The sequence below is a fragment of the Wyeomyia smithii genome, chromosome 2 (assembly GCF_029784165.1).
Source record: "Wyeomyia smithii strain HCP4-BCI-WySm-NY-G18 chromosome 2, ASM2978416v1, whole genome shotgun sequence".
NCBI lineage: Eukaryota > Metazoa > Arthropoda > Insecta > Diptera > Culicidae > Wyeomyia > Wyeomyia smithii.
The window spans coordinates 35,755,197-35,779,246 of record NC_073695.1 but is presented as its reverse complement, the minus strand read 5'-3'; the positions used below and the strand labels follow the sequence as shown (position 1 = coordinate 35,779,246).

The window sequence follows — 24,050 nt, the reverse complement described above, 5'->3', positions numbered from 1 at the left end:
AATTCCACGGCCAAATTTACAGATGGAAAAGTTATCAATATTTATCGTTAATTTGAATGATCGTTTAATTTCAGCGCTAACAATAGTTGTTGATTTATTGCTGACGGCACAAAGCATACGAATTATTTCTTGCACTTGCAAAATACCATATAGGATTCATCCTAAATGACCATTAAATTAACAAGTTGCCAAGTGCTTTTGCAACCTCGCACTCCCTTGCCAAAGCGAGATAGGTTTGATTGAAAACATCAAAACTCGCGCTAGGACAAGCAGGCGAGGGTGTTGTCGAGATGCTTTCTCGAAGTTGAATCTCTCGGCTGCGGCCGGTGTTTTTACGAAGCCAAATCCCTCGATTCGGGTGTTTGCCGAAGTTTGAAACACCCGTGGCGAAAATAAAAAACAGCCATTGCCACCGGTGGTTCGGCTATCGCTCTGCGTGTTGTCGATTCAACACTAACACTCAGTTGCAGTTGCAATGCACGTTGTGCCGTGTTTCGATGCAAAAGTGGCAACCGGGCAGCACAGTTCGGGGTTTCGACCATGGCTGCCGGAAACATTCAAATGGTACGATACCACATTTAAATTATACTGAGGCCACATATCTCGCCAAACATGTGAAAAGGGCCCATGTGCCATATGTAAACAAGCCACAATTTCACGTTTTTTGACGAATACAAGCTTAATCTGCCCATACAAATAAGATTTGTTGATTAAAAAAAGCTTCTTTTATCAACAAATCTCATTTGTAGGGATAGATTACGCTTGTATTAATCACAAAATGAGAAAATTCGGCTTGTTTAAAAATGGCACATGGGCCCTTTTCACATGTTTGGCGAGATATGTTGATTAAAGTAGGTATAGTTTTAAATAGCCTTTGAATTTCTTTTGTTTCCATGACTTTTGAACCATTGCTATGAAATTTGTTACTTGTGAATTTGAGAGACAACCCGTTCGTATGACACTAGATATGTTCAAATAAGTCGTGTAATCTTTGAGATAACAGACTTTCGTTGTTTTTATAATTTAATACATAACGGTTGGAATAAAAATACGATTATAGTCAAATGAAATGGGAATCTATAGGGAAGCGAAACTTTACATTTTACACTAAGATTGCTGAATTTAGTCCAGCCATTTTTGGGAAAACGAGTGAATTTGAAAAATCATCGGAACATATTGCTTTAAACAACTTTTGAACCACGTGTCTAATCAATATAAAATTCAATAATTAACCTTTAACTAGTCCGTTCATTTGAAACCAATATTGTTCAAATCGGTTGTGTAGTTTCTTAGATAATAAAGTTTCGTGGTTTTCACATTTCGATACATTACAGACGAAGTTACAGTCCGATTACAGTTAAATTCAATAAGGTGTTATGAGGCAGCTGGACCTCTCATTTGACACTAATTTAGTGGAAATCGGTTCAGCCATCTCTGAGAAAAGAGAGTGAGTTTAAGTAGTCTTATGAATGTTTTTTTTTTCATAGCTTGATTTCACATTTTCAAACATAACAGGCAAAGTAAAAATCCGATTGCAAAACAAATCAAAAGGGTCTTATGGGACAACTAGACCGTCCATTTGACACTGATTTTATGAGAATTGGTCCAGCCATCTCTGAGAAACATAAGTGAGATTAAATAGTCCCGAGAACACGTTTCTTTCCATAACTTTTGAACCACATGTCCAGTCTTTATGAAATTCAAAAGATAAGGGTGTTTTAGGTGGGCCGTTCATTTGAAATTATTTTGTTCAAATCGGTTGCGTAGTTTCTGAGATATTGATGTTTCGTGATTTTTACAATTTGCTACATAACCTCTAAACTAGAAATCCGATTACAATAAAATTCAGTAGGGTCTTATGGGGCAAATAGACCTTTCATTTGCAATTAATTTCATTGAAATCGGTCCAACCATCGCTGAGAAAATCGAGTGAGATTGGGAGAGCGTTACACACACACACATACACACACATACACACACACATACAGAAAATGCTCAGCTCGTCGATACGACATACGACATTACGACATTCGGCCCTCGGGAGCACTTTTATACCTTTAGTTTTTTCAGTGATTGCTATATCTTTCTAGGAGAAAGGCAAAACAACTGGATTTATTTTTCATCCTAAATAACAAATTTTTGGTAGCCAACAGTGAAACCATGGAAACGTAACTGTACTCATATTTAAGTTGGACTCGATTATATATCATAAGATTAAATATCATTTTAAGTTCGATTATTTATAGGAAAGGATTTTTCTTCTGTTTCAAATATGACATTCTTTTTTTTTTTTTTAAGGGGGATTTGTTAGTAGCTTAAGTATTTATGATAAATATTAGTAAATAATGAGTATGTGTGTCCAATCACAAATGGTGACTTCTCAACACTGTTAGAAATTTGTAATTTTAATTGTTAGGATTTGTTTGCTTTCGCAATTAGGACTTATCATTCGTAGGGATTTAAACCTACTTGCCAGGAAAAGGGAAGTAAACTTACTACTAACTTAATTGCTAACTTATTGGCTATAAAGAGAGCTTATCGTAGCAATTGAGGATTGCAACGATTTTTGTCGAAAATTGTTAATAATTTTATTTGACATAGCTTCTAATGGTTCAACACCAGTAAGTCTATGTAATTCGAGTGTACCAAACCAAGGAGGACGCTTCAAAATCATTTTCAGAATTTTATTCTGAATCCTTTGGAGCGTTTTCTTCCTTGTTGAACAGCAACTTGACCAGATCGGTATCGGGTAAAGCATTGCTGGTCTAAAAATTTGTTTGTAAATCAAAAGTTTGTTCTTTAAACAAAGTTTAGAATTCCTGTTAATGAGAGGATATAAACATCTCGTATATTTGATGCACTTGGCTTGTATACTCTCAATGTGTTCTTTGAAAATAAGTTTTTTATCATAAATTAGTCCCAAGTACTTAACCTTGTCGGACCAACTTAAAATAACCCCATTCATCTTGACAACGTGATTATTGTTTGGCTTGAGGAAAGAAGCCCTAGGCTTATGCGGAAAAATTATCATTTGAGTTTTAGAAGCATTGGGAGAGATTTTCCACTTTTGCAAGTAGGAAGAAAAAATATCTAAACTTTTCTGCAATCGACTGCATATGACACGAAGACTTTTTCCTTTTACGGAAATGCTTGTGTCATCGCAGAACAATGACTTTGTGCATCCTGGAGGCAAATCAGGAAGATCTGAAGTGAATATGTTGTACAGGACTGGACCCAAGACTGATCCTTGAGGTACACCTGCTCTGACAGGAAATCTATCAGATTTTGAATTCTGATAGACTACCTGCAGAGTTCGATCAGTAAGATAATTTTTTAAAATTTTGATTAGGAAAATTGGAAAATTAAAAGTTTGCAATTTCGCAATCAAACCTTTATGCCAAACACTGTCGAATGCTTTTTCTATGTCTAAAAGAGCAGCTCCAGTGGAATAACCTTCAGATTTGTTAGCTCGTATCATATTAGTAACTCTGAGCAATTGATGAGTTGTGGAATGCCCATGGCGAAATCCAAACTGTTCATTTGCAAAAATTGAATTTTCGTTGATGTGTGACATCATTCTGTTAAGAATAATTCTCTCAAACAGTTTACTTATTGAAGAAAGCAAACTGATTGGTCGATAACTTGAAACTTCAGCTGTGTTCTTATCCGGTTTTAAAATGGGAGTAATTTTTGCATTTTTCCATAATTTGGGAAAATATGCAATTTTGAAGCAGCAATTGAAAATTTTCACTAAAAACTCCATTGTGCTCTCAGGGAGATGTTTGATTAGTATATTAAAGACGTCCATCGTCGGTGCTTTCATATTTTTGAAATTTTTAATAATTGATTTAATCTCATTCAAGTTAGTTTCAATTATTTCTGCAGGTTAAAAATTTTGAAAGAAATTAAATCAAATTGACGTGTGACTTCATTTTCAATTGGACTCACAAAATTCAAATTTGAGTTATGAACACTCTCAAACTGCTGAGCAAGTCTTTGAGCCTTTTGTTCATTGGATACAAGAAAACGTTCACCATCTTTTAAAACTGGAATAGGCTTTGAAGGTTTCTTAAGAATCTTCGACAGCTTCCAAAATGGTTTTGAATATGGTTTCAATTTTTCAACTTTAGTCTCAAAATTTTGATTTCTCAGAAGAGTAAATCTATGTTTAATCTCTTTCTTTAAATCTTTATAAATAGTTTTAAAAACAGGGTCACGAGAACGTTGATATTGACGTCTGCGGACATTTTTCAAACGAATTAGAAGTTGAAAATTTTCGTCGATTATTGGTGAATCAAATTTCACTTGAGCCTTTGGGACAGAATAATTCCTGGCATCAACAATTGCACATTTTAATGCTTCCAAAGCGGAATCAATATTCACTTCGTTTTGCAAATCAAGCTCATTATTGAAATTTCTCTCAATATAATTTTTGTATCTTTCCCAATTAGCTTTGTTATAATTAAAAACAGAGCTCATAGGGTTTAAAACTGATTCATGTGATAAAGAAAAAGTTATTGGAAGATGGTCAGAATCAAAGTCAGCATGTGTGATCAAATCACTACATACATGACTTTGATCTGTCAGCACCAAATCAATAGTTGAAGGGTTTCTTACAGAAGAAAAGCATGTAGGACTATTCGGAGACAAAATAGAATAGTATCCTGAAGAACAATCATTGAATAAAATTTTGCCATTGGAATTACTTTGAGAATTATTCCATGAACGATGTTTAGCGTTAATTTCGAACGATTTCAGGTGAGTTTTTGTAAATCATTTTTAAAATAATTTTTGAGCTCGCGTGTGCATCGAAATGGTAAATATGCTGCGGCAATAAATAAAATCCCAAGTTCAGTTTGAACTTCAATTCCCAAAGTTTCAATAACTTTCGTCTCAAGATGGGGAAGAGCACGATGTTTGGTTCGGCGATGAATAACAATTGCAACTCCACCGCCGGAACCCTGAATCCTATCATATCTATGAACCACGTAATTGGGATCATATTTTAATTTTATGTTAGGTTTCAAAAATGTTTCAGTAATAATTGCAATATGCACATTATTTACTGTTAAAAAATTAAAAAGCTCATTCTCATTGGCCTTCAATGAGCGAGCATTCCAATTTAATATTTTAATTGTTTTATTTAAAATCATTGCTAAATTTCAAATTAGAAACAATTTTAATAGTAAAATTTGTGCCTATTTGAATGGCTTCAAACATTGATTTTACCTGCAACATGGCGTTCATAAGATCGAACATTGCCTGTTGCAAAAAAGAAAGTTTACCTGCCGTAATAGGCCCCAGGCAGTTGACATTAGAAAAAATATTTTCGGTAGCAATATTAGCTGGAGTGATAGGTGTACAATTATTTTCTAGCGTGTTTTGCTTACCCATATTAACGGTCATTTTCGAACTACCAACACTAGGCGGTATAATGTTCGAACTACCTGTAACCTGTGCATAAGTTAAACGGGTATGCAAAGGAGTAGGTAAACTATGCGTCACTGGTACGCTTGGAGAATTTTGTTTTGAAGTTGGTTTTAAACGAGAAATTGAATTATGTTTACCTTGCCTTGCCTTAACAATTGCTAAACGGACTGGGCATTGATAAAAATTTGACATATGGTTGCCGTCACAATTCGCACAGCGAAAATTTTTACTCTCTTTCACAGGACATGTGTCCTTTTTGTGACAAGAGTCTCCACAATTAAGACATTTTTGGTCCATGTTACAGAATTTGGAACCATGGCCATAACGTTGGCAAGTACGGCATTGGGTGATATGCTTTTCACCTCCGCCATACTTCCTAGAAATTTCCCAAATATGACATTCTTTTCACAGCTTTTAAACCACGTGTTCAATCATCATATTTCGTCAGATATCCTTTAACTAGCCCGTTCATTTCATACCAATATTGTTCAAATCGGTTTTGTAGTTTCTGAGATAATGAAGTTTCGTAACTTTCACATTTTGATACATTACACACAAAGTTACAAACCAATTACAGTGAAATTCAATATAGTGTTATGAGGCAGCTAGACCTTTCATTTGACACCAATTTTGTGGAAATCGGTTCAACCATCTCTGAGAAAAGTGAGTGAGTTTAAGTAGTCTTATGAATGTTTCTTTTCAAAGCTGGATTTTACATTTTTAAACATAACAGGCAAAGAAAAAGTCCGATTGCAAAACAAATCAATAGTGTTTTATGGGGCAACTAGACCTTCCATATGACACTGATTTTGTGGAAATCGGTCCAGCCATCTCTGAGAAACATGAGTGAGATTAAACACTCTACAGAACACGTTTCTGTAAATAACTTTAGAGCCACATGTTCAATCTTGATGAATTTCAAAAGTTATGGGTTTTTTAGGTGGCCCGTTCATTTGAAATTAATTTTGTTAAAATCAGTTGAGTAGTTTCTGAGATAATGATGTTTCGTGATTTTTACATTTTCAAACATAACCTCTAAACTAAAAATCCGATTACAATGAAATTCAATAGGGTCTTATGGGGCAACTAGACCTTTCATTTGCAATTAATTTCATGAAGATCGGTCTAGCCATCTCTGAGAAAATCGAGTGAGATTGGGAGAGCGTCACATACACACACATACACACATACACACACACACATACAGAAAATGTTCAGCTTGTCGAACGGAGTCGAGTGAAATACGACATTCGGCCCTCTGGAGCACTTTTATACCTTCAGTTTTTTCAGTGATTGCTATACCTTTCTAGGAGAAAGGCAAAAAAAAACAGAACTGATCGTGGATTTTGCTGTTTTCTTAAATCGAGCGAGTGCAAAAAAATTTCCCTATCCAGTGACAAAGTTTCGTTTCATTCATGACTTAGATACATCAGCACCGAGGAAACCGCATTAAAAAATAATTTTCCAATCGACTTGCAATGCAAGTCCATAAATTTGTCAGGCTCCGCTGAAGATTCTTAACATTCAATTAATTGCACTCGAACTAGTTTCCTATTGCCGGAAAAAGATACGAAATTATCGTTCCCCGGTTTCCCGCGGCTGTTGCCACTATTTTCGCTTGCCAGCTTGCTTCCATTCAACCGCGTTGCGATGATAGTTTTTCGAACTTTTCTTTCTCACATAACGACAAATGGGGTTGCCGATGCTAGTGCTACAGCTGCTGCTGGCTGTATTGGCAACCTGATGGCACGAAATGGGAATGTAACTGTACCTACCGCAAAGAACCCGACAAAAGAGAAATTTCCCGCGATAAATCAACCAGCAAACGATATTTATGTGTACATTAATTTGAACAGAAAATGTTCAATTATGCAAGATAAATGCGAATATTTGTGTCTACTCGGTGGATCGACAACGGTGCATTTCGTTTGCCAGGCTAGAACATAGGGAGCATGCATGCAGCATGTGGAGTCCACCGGGAGCATGTGTCATTTCATTCGATGTGTGTTAGATTATCGAGTTCCGGGGCGCAAAAGTGCCCTGGTTCAGTGCTGCAGTAGTTACTGTTCGTCCTTGAAATGGAAAAATACGTGCTTTGACGGTGGAATGTGCTCGGCACACTGCAGGCAGGAGTAGTAGTGGTTTTCCTATCCGTGATCGGATGTGCATCGGAGAACGTGGCTGCTTCTCAGTCGGAGCACTGACGAAAATGTGCCATGAGTAACTAATAATACTTCTGTTTCTGTCTAGTATAATATAGGGCACAATAAGGGCAACAACATTAGAACAGGTTCGTTGATTTGGAGTAAAAAAAAAAATTCAACCTATCTGAGTAATATACAATACTAGCTGAATGTACCCGGCCTTGCTCGTGTAAAAATTTCTGCTTTTTTTATAATTTTCTATATTTCCATATATATTTTCCAGCCCGAGTATTTCAAATAATATTTCTATTTTAGTAGAAAAAATTGCTTATATACCACCTTTTTCGTTGATTCACAATCGATGCGGAGGCATTCCAATTGGGTCGAGTGAGTTCAAAAATTCCGTTGGAAAATGGATTGCCTCATCAGCATCTTCGACGGTATCGATTAACTTACAATAAACTCAAATTACACTCAAATTACATAATCAATAGCCTAGGCTCATCTCTAATAGTTAAAATTATTGCTTGCTATGTCTTCTCGTTTTACTTTTTTTGTGTAAACTATATCAATATCATCGTTATAGTTGAACATCAGTCTTCATGAATTAATTAATAATTTGGAGATACGGAGACTATCTCCAGATTTTTCTCAAGTTTTGAATAACTTCCAGTGCAGAAAAAAACCTTCGCTATACCAAACGTTCGGACACCAAATTTCGATTTAGGGTAATCAGCTCTGACTTATGAACCTAATATCAGGGAGTATTTGAATATTTTTCTTCAGGAATTTGAAAATAGCGTTGGACGCCCGTTGTCATTTTCTGAACATAGTTCTCTTTCTAGAAGTAGGTCACTTTTTACGCGTTTTTTTCGCGCGGCTTTTTTACGCGGATTCCGGAATTTAAGCGGATTCCGGAATTTACGCGTATTCCGGAATTTACGCGGTATTTATTTTTGCGTGGATTTCGGTTTCCCTTTACTCGGAATGCAGAATTAACGCTGTTTTTTATGCGTATTCCGGAATTTACGCGGTTTCATTTTACACGGATTCCGGAATCTACGCGGTTTTTTTACGCGGTATGTATCCCCCGCGTAAAAAGCTGCTTTAGTGTATTGACATTAGTTAACCATTTTACTTAGTTTTACACAGCTTGACAGAAAGCAGAAATCGCGGAATTGATTTCTAAACAACTTTTCAATATTACGTCCAAGCCTTCTTCTGTACTCTAGTAACCTTTCCAGAAAATGTAATCCGCCATGCAGGATTTAAAAATTTGGGCCGGAGTTGAATATCTTGAACTGGACGTCATTCGAAAATATACATATTGCAGAGCATATATTCGTTTTTCATAAAACTCTAAAACCGGAAGTCGCCATATTGAATTTAAAAAATGTCATGGGATTTCTAGTTCTGCTTTCTAAAAGATCTGGGTTCCGGAAATACCAATGTTTGGAGGTTTGTAAACGTTTTCTACAGTTGTATACAGCTTCCCAGCAACCAAAAGTCGTCAAAAACATCGGGAATCATATTCCGGTCCCTAGACATCAACTTCTGGCCATGACCGACCGAGGCCATGGAAGTTATCGTACCTCTTCAAATAGTTTCCATAGGCACTAAAAGACCTGATTTTCTTATAAATTAAGACCCCCTCCCTCTTTGATAGCTGCTTCTTTCTCTTTTCGACATTCATGTTCCGGTCTCTGGAAATCAGTTTCCGGTCTCCAGATATGACCAAAGGCCTAAAAACCATCGTATTCATTCAGAAAGTTCCCATAATGCATGAAAATAGATTTTTCGATCAACTAAGACCCACTCCTCCTTTGGGGGTTGCACCTCCTTCTTCACACTATTTCTATGACCACTTTCTCTGTACAAAGAACACGTATGTCAAGTTTGGTTAAAATCGGTACAATCATTCGAGAGTTATGCTGGAACATACATACATACATACAAAACTTTTTTTTTAAATAAATAGCTGGATTGTAGAAGCTCTTATCTTATTTGATCGATGCCCTTAAATAAATTTTTATTCGGTAATAGTTGAGCTCCAGCAACTTTTCCAAACATATTCTTTATCCAAAACGCTAAATTGGACTCTCCGTTATCAAATTATGCAAGAAATATGTCAAGAAATCGTTCCAAAAACGGATCAAAGCAGGTTGGATGTTTTGAAACACTTCTCTAGAAATATTTGCACGAAAGCCGATTTTCGGCTGTAAACAGACGTCACTACGTTTCAAAAAAGGCCATTATTTGGAAATATACGATCGATTTTCGTATGACGACGTCATTCCGATTCTGAAAATACCCATATTGCCAAGCATATAACTCAGTTATTAATATTTGCAGATTTCCAGAAACCGGAAGTCGGCAACCCAAGTTTCAAAGTATCGTCAGATAACGATAACCGGTTCTTAAGAGTCATTTTTGCTCCGAAAACTGCAACATTGGGGGGTTTGTGAGTGTTTTCCACAGCTTTAAATGGCTTCCCAGAAACCGGAAGTCGCCATCTTGGATTGAAAATGGCATCGAACATCATGTTTCGGTCTCTGGACATCAACTTCCGGCCGCCAAATATGACCAAGAACCCGAAAATCATCCAATTTCAATGAAAGGTTTCCATTATGTATGAAAATTTATTACTTTTGACCCCCTCCTTCTTTAAGGGTGACCCCTCCCCCTATCCAATATTTCTATGACCACTTCCTTTACACAAAGAACACGTATGCCAAGTTTGGTTGAAATCGGTTCAGGCCTTCGAGAGTTATGCTGGAACATACATACATACATACATACAAAACTTCTCTTTTATATAAATAGAAGAAGAAGATAGATAGATAGAAGATAGATAGATAAGGAAAAGTTGCTTACTTCCAGTTTATGCATTAGATTAGATATTTCTTGGCTGACCGACCTTGATGTCGAACTTTTCCACTGAGCGTACGCTAAAAGATAAACGAATATTGTGCCGGCGTAAACACGGAACAAATTTAGTATAATTGCTCCTAATATCATCTTAACAGCGCTAACTCCTTCCTCATATTAAATCAAAATTCCCCTCTGGTAAGCCTCGGGAAGTGATAAATCATTCTCGCTAGCACCGTAACCAAACTTGGATGATGGAGGACACGCAAAGGAGGCGCTCTATGGTTTATCTCAAAGCAGAACAAATTAAGATTATGATAGTCTGAGAAATTATTGTCTCAGTTCGAATTATGAATTAGGAAAAACATTTCAGGAAGTCTCCGAATTCACCATTAGTTACGGGACGCTTAGTACGACAAAATGCTGATAGTCATGCCTTTCATCATCAGATCAGCCACCAGAACAGTTGAAGATTAGTTATATAAATTGTGACAATACGACTTTGTCTATCCCTCAGCCCAATTTCTAGGCACGCTTCCAGGGAAGATGAAACAACAAACAAACGCAAGTCATCATCGATTTTTGGAAATAGGCACATTACTGGAAGTTTTCTCAGTTGTTCTAAGATGTGAAAGATATGAACGAGAGCACAACTAGCCGGTAGGACGGAATTGTGCCTACGGACAAACGAGGCCATCCAGCCGGAAGAAGATATCATTATTTTCGATAAAGGAATTTCGGACGCAAGTGCGGGCAAGGTCGTCACGCTCATCAAAATATTCGCAAATTTCGATCATCACGAGAAATGATTAATTTTAATTGAGTTGGAGTCCTGTCGCGGACGCATTAATCAACGCGCGTCAGTGATGGTTAGTGAGGTATTGTTCATTAGTTGACTTTTCTCTGTTCAACGTTGGAAGACTTCCTGCAAAACTATACAGAGTAACAATTTCTAGAAACATGAGAATTTGACTTGTTATTTTTATCAGAATCTCAGGATTATATTAAAGTGAAATAAGCAGTTCGTAATTGTTCACGTTTTAGAAGCATTGTTTTCTTTGAGCTGATTTTGTTGAAATTGTAAAAAGCCTCGAAACTGGAGAACCACAAAAAATTCACAACACAATAAAGTGTTTTTTCATTGAAGAACTTAATTTTGTATTATCTCAATAACGATTTTTCGCGACGAGGTTTTTTCTAGAATACAACTATTTTAAAAAATGATATAAAAGAAAAGCAAAAAATGCTTCAAAACTAAACCTTTCAAACAAAATTTATTTCTTTTTATTTGTACATATTGGACACTCAACAAAAACTTTGGTTTTATTGCTTTTTGCATTAAAAAAAACACTGTTTTTTAATTAAAATCAATTGTTTATTTAGTTTTTTGTGGTAAAAAAGTCTAACGTGTATATTTTTATACAAGGCTTCATCTGTTCCCTAGAAATCATTCCCAGACAGGTTTCCTGTACCACTGAAGGTTTCAGAGTAACAATGGCTTAAATAAAGCGAGTGCTAAAATACATAAGCCTTTTACAAATTACAAGAATTTTCTACCCGCGAAAAAAAAAAATAGTTTGCTGAGTCAGATACGTGTACAAAATTGCATTCAAATAAAAAATGATCGATTAAGTTTTTGCATATTTCAACCGTTTATTGGTTCTCGTTTATTAAGTTTCTTGATATTTTAGACATTTATATAATATTTGATATAGGGTAAGGAACGGCTTAAGCAGTAGCGCCTGTTTTAATCAGTCGAAGAAAACAGGCCTCAAACTCCTGCATTTTGATCAATATCGACAATTTCAATGATGGAAACGCAAACTTTGATTGTCTAGCTGCCTTACGAATATATGTAATACCGTTAATCACAAAGAAATTTGTGAACAATTGCAATTGAAACAAATCGACCTATTTTGCAGCCATTCAGTAGCCACTTCGGGTGTTGAAAAAAAAAAACGCCTGCAAAACAGATGGAAACTGCTTAAAATAGGTTCGGGGTGATTGGAATAGTGTCCCTCGATTCGTAACTTTGATTGACGTTTGTCAAAGTTTGCTAACTTAGTTTTACAATCTGAAAACAAGTTCTGATAGAGAAAACGATAGCGAACAGATTGATATACTATTGTTTGAGTTTCACCCAACACATTTCGAGTATTTCGTCTGAATACACAGGCGGTTCCTAAAGCTGCTTAAAATATGTTTCCTACCCTATTTTTGTATTTTTGAAATTTTTGACTTTTTGGCATTTTTAACATATTTGATATAATTGAAATATTTGAAATTTTTACCGCACACATTTTAAACATTTTTGACATTTTTGAAATAAAAATTTATTTAAAGTATGCGTTTTAACAAAGATGACTAGAACAAGAACCCTGACTTCCAGTTTTTCCATACATTTTGCCCACGACACCTTTACGGCGGTTAGTACTGCCATCTGATGACTTGAATGCGCATAAAACTTGTTATTAGTAAAATCGATTCATCGTGCATAATCCGCTAGATGTAAATGAAACCTAGATGGCAGCACCATATGAGGATATTGAAAATTAGATGGCTGCACCGTGCAAGGATATTGAAAATTAGATGGCAGGAACATACAAGGATATTGCTTATAATTGTTTCACCTTTCGCCACCTTGCCGTCTTCAACAAATTATTAGTATACAAATTATTTCGACTTTCGTTCATGCGCAGCGACAATCGTGTCTGATGCATACTGCAAGAATTACGTATCTTGTTCTAGTCATCTTTGATTTTAACCTATTTGACAGTTTTTGACACTATTTAACAGTTTCTTACTTTATTTAACATATTTTGACGTAGGACTACGTCTTTGTTTTCTATACTAGATTACACTTTGAGAAATCGAAAATGAAACTGGCAAATGTTGCGTCAGATTTCAAACGATTATAGCAAGCGAACGACTTATTGCATCTTAGTCATTTACATGTCGGTGGATAGATAAAATGTGTAACAATTGTTTGATATAATGTTCAACATTGTGGCTTTACTGCTCAATGGTGGAAAAGGTGAAAAGTTCCAAGGTCAAGCTTTCCCATACATTTCCCTCGTTATTGGCTTGCTTCCCGAGCACAGATAACAATAACATGGTCGAAATAAATTCCACTGGCTACATATTTTGACTCAACAAAGTGTTTTGGTTTGTTTGTCTTTCTCTAAGCTGCGTGGCCACGCCCTAATGGCAAAAATCTACTCTGAACTCGATACAAAAGACTGCGTTTGAAAAATTCAGCTTCAGTTTAGTTTGTTACACAACAGCGAGTGCAGTGTAGCTGTTAAAGGTACGCGACATTGAGAAACGAGAGCTGCATACGAGTCAACTTTCAGGCACTGCGGAGCATGTTACCTTTATTTCGCATACGGCAGCAACAGTTCCATCGTTCGCTGCAAGGTATTTTGCTGGCACAGGTACTGGAGGGCACAACTGAGAGCAAATTTTTTTATGCGCGGCCAAGAAAAATATTCATAACTATTGTTGGTGCGATCATCAGCGTTTAGTAGCACACGTGAAGATTATGGAATCGGGTCGGTTTTATTTTGCATATGGCAGCAACAGGCACCATCGTACACTGCATGATATTTTGAGGGGAACAGCGGAGAGCAAATTTCATGCGCGGCCAACAAAATATTCGATGCTACCGGTGGTGGTGCGATCATCAGCATTCTGTACTACATATTTCGAGCTGAAGATTATGGAATCGGTTCTTTCAGAACTATAAATACTTGAAGATAAGAGTTATGAGAATTTTCACAGCTACTACTAGTGTGAAATGTTCATCTATTTCTCAATAATCATTTTTACAATAACGACCAGGGCGCACCAAAGATAAACGGTAGTGTTGCCTATGAACAGTTTATCACAAGATATAACCCTCATTTCAAGAATTTTCACTGCTAAACTGAGTGATTCTCCGGTTTTATTGATTGTTTGTGCCCATTCGAACACCGTGCCTTTTGTGCTATTTTTGCAATTTTGCCATTTTTGACATGTTTGATATTTTTGACAATTTTGATATTTTTGACATATTTGACATATTTGTCATTTTTGAAATTTTTGACATTTTTGACATTTATGACAATCATTTCTTTAGATCTTTCGTCTCTTTGCTCTTGTCTCTCTTTCGTACAATCAATAATGAATTTTTAAAAATTGTTTGAATTTTCATTGGAAAATGTAGATTAAAAAGTTGGATTCTACACTAAAGAAGGAAACTGTTCCATTATTCATCTCAGCCCTTATATTCTTATACAACATGAAAACACAATTGAAAACAGGAAAAAACCGCATATTCTCTAACTCAACCAATCTACTAATCCATGGAATATATTCTTCTTAGTTCTCTTTAGATTTCTCATTAAGTAAAATCCTCAGAGAATCACTAAAAAGCTCTAAAGTTGATATTAAAGTCAGGCATCTGCACTCGAAAACTCATTTATTTCAATCACCTACCTCAGAAAATAAAATCCGGGTATTGTTTTATACGGGCTACAACGGGACTCGTTCAGCAGCCAACCAAAGTTTTTTCATCACTAGCGGACCACTTTTTGTTATAATCACTACACAAAATCACTCACTACACGAAGCATACTTTTATCTTTGAAATGTTCACCTCAAATTTCCAAAAACAAGCTTGAATTAGTAGAAATATATGAGATGATTTTTTACATTTCCTAAATTTCAACTTTCAACTTTCAACTGAACTTCTACAATTCCTAGATTTCAATAATGTGATTCATCCATGATTAACAGTGAGATGAATATGAGGGCGTCGTGAGATGAATAATTGAGCAGTGATTTAAGTTTTGAGATGAATGTGGAAGCGTTGGGAAAACTGGTTCGTCTTACAAAAATCAGAATAAATCTAGCTAAGTTTATTTAATATACAATGCCGGGCGATTCCATAAGAGCACGTAAGCGTATTTTGTTTATTTGTTCAATGATTCCGTGAACATTTGGTGTTTAATCCGTGCATTCTTCGTTAATATCGGCTTAATGAGATGGATAACGGAACAAATGCCCGAAATGATTTTGAAAACAAAGTGAACTAAGCAAACCGTAAACTCAGATTTCATATTCTGTATAGCAACAAATTATTTGGTTCTAGACTGAAATCCAACAAAGATATTGCAGACAACAAGAAATTCATCAGTTTTGCTGATTAAACCAAATTTTGCTTGCTTTTCGTTGCATATACTGCCTCACAAGTACGGACCATTCAGGCATGCCAAACACGGCATCCAATGAATCAAATATCTCATTTCATCATACATACTCACATCCGATCCAATCTAATCGGAAAATATTCCAAATCCGCATTTGTTTTCCATTCCATCAAAACTATCCCAAAAAACATTTCTTTAGATCTTTCGTCTCTTTGCTCTTGTCTCTCTTTCGTAGGTTCGATTGCGGCTCCGGAACCGGGCGGGTTCGGTCAGAGGAAACGATAGTCCTTAACCAGTGGAATACCATCACAATTTACCGCCACCGGTGGGACGCATGGCTGGTGCTGAACCAGGGCAACCGGGTCCAGGGACGCTCGAAGGTAAGAAACGACTGCTGGCGGCTGACCAGAGTGTGATGAATATTATTTCGAAAATACCAATCCGCTGCCACGCCTCGAAGATTGGCATCTAATGCGAGTCCGTGACTGAAATTCCACTCGAAGTGTTTCGTTGGATTTCTGCCCACAATTTCGCTGTCGGCATAATAGATTGAAGTTTAATTCTGCATCACCTTAGCATAAATTCCTTCCATTTCGAACATCATTCATTATACAGTAGAACCAAAATCGAAGAGTGATGAAATGATGGTATCCCCGACATGTATGCATTAACCTGCACGTGCAGAGAGCATCGAGCAGGATAAACAAAGTGGTGCTGTGCTGCTTCTCTGTAGTCGGTGCTTCTGTTCTGGTGCACACGAGTCACATGGCTGTTGTAAGCGTAGTAAGAAAGCTCTCACTTTCCCAACTATTATCGATGACTGTGTAAACAGAGGATGAGAAGAGGGCTCCAGCATCGGATCGAATCTCCCCCTGATCGCTGACTAAATCAAGCTATACTGAGATTAGTATGTATTATCTTTCCCTCCCTTCAAGCTCCGTATGTACATAATGTGAATTCTTCGTACGGATTCCTTTGCTGCTGGCGTTGGGAGCTTCAGCGTCAGTTGCATTTCCACTTCGAGAGTAAGGTTGAAACGGGTGGACACGGGAAGGGCCCAATCAGTGGTGGATCATGTGAACGAATTGGGTGGAATAATTTATATCAAGCGATGTGCATTCAATTTACAGCGGATTAAAGGTTGCTACCGTGTGTTGTACTGTTGAAGGATGCGATTCACAAATCACATTCTGTTGGTTGTTTTGAAAGGATTTTTTGAAGTAGAATACTTCTCTCAGGAAGTTTGGCTACATAGAGATGTGAAATGAAAATCTAAAACCGAAAAAAGTGAAAAATATGTCCAATGTCAAATGCTAATAAATCGGTTAGTATTCGATGGATTTCCTTCGTTCTTGCAGCAATAGATTGGAAAATCTTCTAAGATTCTTCCCAAAATAAGATAATTGTAATTTTATTATTCACACTACGGTACTGTTGAAAATAGCCAAGCCTTGTCAAAACGAAAAATTCGACCTCTGATTGGTCGTTATATGATTGCTTCCCAAGCACGGTCGACAGAATCATATACCTTGCAATTGAAAACATGCTATTTGGCCTATATAAGAGCCTCTTTCAGCCGGAGCCGCTCATAATAGTTCTAGACAACAGCGACAACAGCAGTCGTCCTTCCTTAGCCGCAGCACTAGCCCTGTGGTTGGTCACCACGTCTCAGGAGCAGCGCGGTTTTTCTCAGCGTGTGTCGCCAGACAGCCATTATTCCCCTACTGTTGGGGCAACATGAAGATTGCCATCAGGAAATCCAATTTTGGAAATCAAAATGCCTTTTTCAAGGCAAATAAACAAGTCATTGAAAGTTAATAATTTTTGTCAACGCAAGCAAGCATTCTGTGTTGCATCCTAGCAATTTAAATCTGTCGCACCCGTCTAATTTACTGATTGTGAAATAGCTTCCACAGTGCATGTTGTCCGTGTATCTTAATTCCCCCAATGTTATGGCAGCTCAAAAGTTGTAATCAGCAACCGATTTTGAACCGCAAAATGCTTTTTTCAAGGCAAATAAACAAATAATTGAAGGTTAATAATTTTCTGGCATCAAAACAAGCAGACATTCTGTGCGGGATGCAATCAAATTCTGTTGTAGTTGTCAAATTTTTAATTTTCCTTAATTTAGTAACCCCCCACTGTAGGGGCAGCGCAAAGGCTGCGATCAGCATGACCAACGTTGAATAACAAACGGTTAACGTTTATTCACTAAAAATTCATCCAATTCAAAACAGGTTTTTGTCTGAGTACAATAATTTGCACATAAAGACATTAAAAATTTTACCGCATTATCAGACGCGTTTCTCCAGTCATGCCTCGTGAACGTGAAGGTTCCCTATCACAGACATAGATTTCGTACTCCAGCACGTTACAACACGTGGAAATTGTCTTTTTACTTCAACTAGTGCAACATTTCTTGGAAGTGTTTTATTATTTTCGGGTCTGCGAGTGCATTTATTGCACTTATTGAGAAATCCATCGGAAGTGTATTCAGTGCTATGTCTAAATATATAAAAGCCAATTACAAGCGTGATGCTCGGAAACGCGCAAAGGACCAGCATGGGGGAAGTGCATCGAAGAAACCAAGTACCAGTACGGAGGTCAAGGTAAAAGCAGCCAGAGGTAACACGTGTCCAACCTCTGGTTGGGACGCTGGAGAAGGGCCTTCTACAAGAGGTAGGAGAAATCGAACCATTCATTTATTCCGTATGCTCTCATGTCTAATTTACCTAGGATATAATACTGCGAAAATGATGATATTTATATAGTGTCGTGCATGCAATATAAGCACTCTATATGAACTCTCCTAAGGGATGTTATAAAAGGCAAAATAATTCTAACTTTTAATTCTTATCATTTTCGTTTTCGCATAAACAAAGATTTATAAAGGTACAACAGTTTACTGAAACAAAAGGTCTGAACTGCGCCTAAAAGGTTCCGCACATGATATACCATAAGTCCTCATCTAAATGTCATATCTGCATAACAGAGCACGAAAAGTTCTGATTGCATTTTGAAGTAGAATACTTCTCTCAGGAAGTTCGGCTACATAGGGATGTGAAATGAAAATCTAAAACTGAAAAAAGTGAGAAATATGTCCAATTTAAAATGCTAATAAATCAGTTAGTTTTCGATGGATTTCCTTCGTTTTTGCAGCAATCGATTAGAATATCTTCTAAGATTCCTTTCCTACCAAATGCATGAAATTGCAATTTTATTATTCGAACTATTTTACTATTGAAAATTCTTAAGCCTTGTCAAAACACAAAATTCGACCTCTGATTGCTCATTACACGATTGCTTTCCCAAGCACGGTCGGCAGAGTTATGGACCTAATAAATTGGGAATGCATCATTTGGCCTATCGGATATTAAATTGAACAACTGAAATTTGAAGAACACAAATGAATATTTGAAGAGTATTAATATATTAATTTTCTCGTTTTGCGCTATAATCCAAAGTTAACTATCTTCATCTACATGCATACTCTGACTATTATTACGTGTTTGCGTCGCTCAGTGTTTGGCTACGGTTATGCAGAACGCAAATAACGGCGCGATGCGATTCGGCAAGACGAAATGTGTTGAAATGTATAGCTCTACTTCGCCTTAAAAAGAGCTGAACGTTTCACCACGGTAAGGCAAATCAAAAACTTCATTTAAAATATCAAACAAAGAGAAATTACAATACTGCCAATGAACGGTCAACGTTTATTTACTAGAAGAAATGACTGACACGCAAGCAGCCGGGTTATCTTTCTTGTAAAAGTATTCTACTTCAACCTTGCGGTCGTGGCTTTGCATACAACCTTCCTGTGATTTTTTGCATCATTTTTTTCGTATTGTCGCATGCGGTATTATCTGCGGTACTTTATTGTTTGAATGTTTATATCTGGTAGCCAAGTGAGAATGGAACAAATATCAGGCGGAGCGCATTCGCTCCCTAATTAAACGATGAGCGCTCGAAAGCTGCACCGTCGGCATTGCCGAAGGGAAAAACTGATCCAGATGTAACAAGGTATTACGAGAACACTAATAGGCAGATCGGATTACTGATTGATGAGTATGCACCTTGTAAGAAGCCATAGGCGTGTGCAGGATTTTTATTTAGAGGTACAAAATCGTGCTTTGCTCTACTGTAAAATCAACAAACTTTTTTTCCATTGAAATTTTTTTCTTCCCCTTCTCATAAAATGCCAACGTCCCCTTGCGCACGCCTATGACTGAAACTAGCCAATCCAATTCATCACTACGGATGACGCCGAGCCATCGAATCACTTCGGATAATAGAGAGCTCTAAAGTTCCTCTTACTGTTGACCCTGCAATGGCTTGCATGCAAAGGCGGAAATGATGCACTCCAGTGCGGTAATAATAATGGATGACGAGGCTTAATTACCTGCAAATAGAACTAATTTCACCAGCGGAGTATCAGTTACAAACGGGAGGATAATTTAAACAACTTGCAACAGCTTACAAAATACAGTCAAATCATTTGCCTGTACGATAAGCAGTGTTTTGTTTTCTTCTGAATTTCTCCTCAAGGTTGTGAGTAAAATTAAAATTTTAATTTGATAGCCGCCCAGCAGGTGGCATACCTTTCCCATCAGTGCCAACGTGGCACAACAGTGTAACTACGTGCCATAAGATATTCAGCGCATCCAATCAGCGTCATTATCATCTTGGCACCATCCTATCATCGCGGGTGTCGAAACCTAACCTAACAGAGCACATTCGAATCGGTTCAACTGGACGGCACTGTCCTGTCCTGTCGTCTGTCGCAACCACGGTCGGGTGGTCGTTTGGTCGTTCGGTCGTCGGTTGCTCAACATAGTTCAAAGTTAATTGAACTATTCGTGTAATCCAGTGAGCAAACATAATTAAAATCCCATTGTTTCCACCAACTCTTGATCGTTTCGGGTTAGAGACTACGCGTTCCATCTCGGGCACTAGTTGCAGCACTGGATCTCGACATTGGTCGGTTGGCGTTTGCCCAAGCTAGGATTCCGCTGAATCGGGACTAGTGACGACAGTAACGGCTGGCCCTGCTGCTGCTGGTCCGATGGCTATCGGCGTGTGGTATCATCGCAGCGCATATGTGCGACAGTAATGCGTCATAAATATTCTGGAATGGCTGATTTCGGGCTGCTTCTTCTTTCACCGAACCTTCCAAAAGGGCTCGCCGAAAAGTGCTGAACTGGAAATCGATGCCTGGAATTTATTGTGTATCCAGTCCTAAATCAGCGTATAAAACCGATGCGGGACATATTATTTTGGCTTTTTTATTTTAATTTGAACACTTTCATAAATTCAATACACGAATTATACATAAACATTTCAATTTAATGGTTATGAAATCTGCTGAATTACCACGCGGTAAAACAGTGCGTCTTGAACTGTCCTACAGATCAGACGTTTTTTCGGTTGCTTGTGGACTGGTCTTCGACTGCCTATAGCTTCAAAGTTTGTGTTTTGTCAATGTGTCTTTTAAAGACTACCTGAAAGTTATTTCCCATCAGTCTTTCTCAAGACTACCTACTTTTGAATTTAACATTTGTTTTAACTTTTTTCGTATCACCTGAAATGGCTGGACGGAAAAAGAAACCTCGCATCGCTGCGGGGAGGAAAAGAGAGGCATCTCTTTCTGACACATCGAGTGTCTGTAGTGACAATCCTTTTGATATTTTGCCTGAGCAAGAAGCTGGTGAAATGGAAGTTACCAATAATGAAACTATACAAAATATAAAATCTTTAAAAAAGGAGAAAGTTCCACCTATTGTGGTAACTATTTCTTCTGAATTTAATATATTCAAAAAGGAACTTTCAACGTTTGTTTCTGACGTTATAGTTACCTATCAAATTGGCCGTAGAGGTGAATGCCGCTTATTAGCCGACTCAGTAAAGGGTCGTGATCGTCTTGTTCAATATTTAACTGACAAGATGTACAAATTTTTTACATATGACACCAAGAACGCCAAGCCGTTCAAGGTTGTCTTGAAAGGTCTCACCAACGATCAAACCGTTGATGAGATCAAACTTACTTTAACAGAATTACTTGGCATAGCCCCTACCCAAGTAATTCTTATGAAACAAAAATCACGAGGCGATAACAGTCAGAGAACTGGAATTTCCCTTGTTAATTATTCAATTCATTTTAACCGCAATGAGGTTAACAACTTAAAATTTTTTGAAAAAGCACATGCTTTGTATAATGTGCGTGTAAAGTGGGAAATTTATAGGAAGCATGGCGGAAGTGAAAAGCATATCACCCAATGCCGTACTTGCCAACGTTATGGCCATGGTTCCAAATTCTGTAACATGGACCAAAAATGTCTTAATTGTGGAGACTCTTCTCACAAAAAGGACACATGTCCTGTGAAAGAGAGTAAAAATTTTCGCTGTGCGAATTGTAACGGCAACCATATGTCAAATTTTTATCAATGCCCAGTCCGTTTAGCAATTGTTAAGGCAAGGCAAGGTAAACAAAATTCAATTTCTCAATTAAAACCAACTTCAAAACAAAATTCTCCAAGCGTACCAGTGACGCATAGTTTACCTACTCCTTTGCATACCCGTTTAACTTATGCACAGGTTACAGGTAGTTCGAACATTATACCGCCTAGTGTTGGTAGTTCGAAGATGACCGTTAATATGGGTAAGCAAACAGCTAGAAAATAATTGTACACCTATTACTCCAGCTAATATTGCTGCCGAAAATATTTTTTCTAATGTCAACTGCCTGGTGCCTATTACGACAGGTAAACTTTCTTTTTTGCGACAGGCAATGTTCGATCTTATGAACGCCATGTTGCAGGCAAAATCAATGTTTGAAGCCATTCAAATAGGCACAAATTTTACTATTAATATTGTTTCTAATTTAAAATTTAGCAATGATTTTAAATAAAACAATTAAAATATTAAATTGGAATGCTCGCTCATTGAAGGCCAATGAGAATGAGCTTTTTAATTTTTTAACAGTAAATAATGTGCATATTGCAATTATTACTGAAACATTTTTGAAACCTAACATTAAATTAAAATATGATCCCAATTACATGGTTCATAGATATGATAGGATTCAGGGTTCCGGCGGTGGAGTTGCAATTGTTATTCATCGCCGAATCAAACATCGTGCTCTTCCCCATCTTGAGACGAAAGTTATTGAAACTTTGGGAATTGAAGTTCAAACTGAACTTGGGATTTTATTTATTGCCGCAGCATATTTACCATTTCAATGCACACGCGAGCTCAAAAATTATTTTAAAGGTGATTTACAAAAACTCACCAGAAATCGTTCGAAATTTTTCATAATCGGCGATTTTAACGCTAAACATCGTTCATGGAATAATTCTCAAAGTAATTCCAATGGCAAAATTTTATTCAATGATTGTTCTTCAGGATACTATTCTATTTTGTCTCCGAATAGTCCTACATGCTTTTCTTCTGTAAGAAACCCTTCAACTATTGATTTGGTGCTGACAGATCAAAGTCATGTATGTAGTGATTTGATCACACATGCTGACTTTGATTCTGACCATCTTCCAATAACTTTTTCTTTATCACATGAATCAGTTTTAAACCCTATGAGCTCTGTTTTTAATTATAACAAAGCTAATTGGGAAAGATACAAAAATTATATTGAGAGAAATTTCAATAATGAGCTTGATTTGCAAAACGAAGTGAATATTGATTCCGCTTTGGAAGCATTAAAATGTGCAATTGTTGATGCCAGGAATTATTCTGTCCCAAAGGCTCAAGTGAAATTTGATTCACCAATAATCGACGAAAATTTTCAACTTCTAATTCGTTTGAAAAATGTCCGCAGACGTCAATATCAACGTTCTCGTGACCCTGTTTTTAAAACTATTTATAAAGATTTAAAGAAAGAGATTAAACATAGATTTACTCTTCTGAGAAATCAAAATTTTGAGACTAAAGTTGAAAAATTGAAACCATATTCAAAACCATTTTGGAAGCTGTCGAAGATTCTTAAGAAACCTTCAAAGCCTATTCCAGTTTTAAAAGATGGTGAACGTTTTCTTGTATCCAATGAACAAAAGGCTCAAAGACTTGCTCAGCAGTTTGAGAGTGTTCATAACTCAAATTTGAATTTTGTGAGTCCAATTGAAAATGAAGTCACACGTGAATTTGATTTAATTTCTTCCCAGAATTTTTTACCTGCAGAAATAATTGAAACTAACTTGAATGAGATTAAATCAATTATTAAAAATTTCAAAAATATGAAAGCCCCTGGTGACGATGGAATCTTTAATATACTAATCAAACATCTCCCTGAGAGCACAATGGATTTTTTAGTGAAAATTTTCAATTGCTGCTTCAAAATTGCGTATTTTCCCAAATTATGGATAAATGCAAAAATTACTCCCATTTTAAAACCGGATAAGAACCCAGCTGAAGT

At 36.9% G+C, this 24,050-nt stretch overlaps 1 protein-coding gene across 1 annotated transcript in view; it reads left to right on the top strand.

The window, feature by feature from the left end:
* Nucleotides 1–24,050, top strand: part of LOC129724507 (uncharacterized) — a 589,670-nt gene that overhangs the window by 444,681 nt on the left and 120,939 nt on the right. The window contains exon 8 of the mRNA XM_055679461.1: nt 15,867–16,011. Coding sequence (XP_055535436.1) covers nt 15,867–16,011 — 145 coding nt within the window. The remainder of the gene's footprint in view (nt 1–15,866; nt 16,012–24,050) is intronic.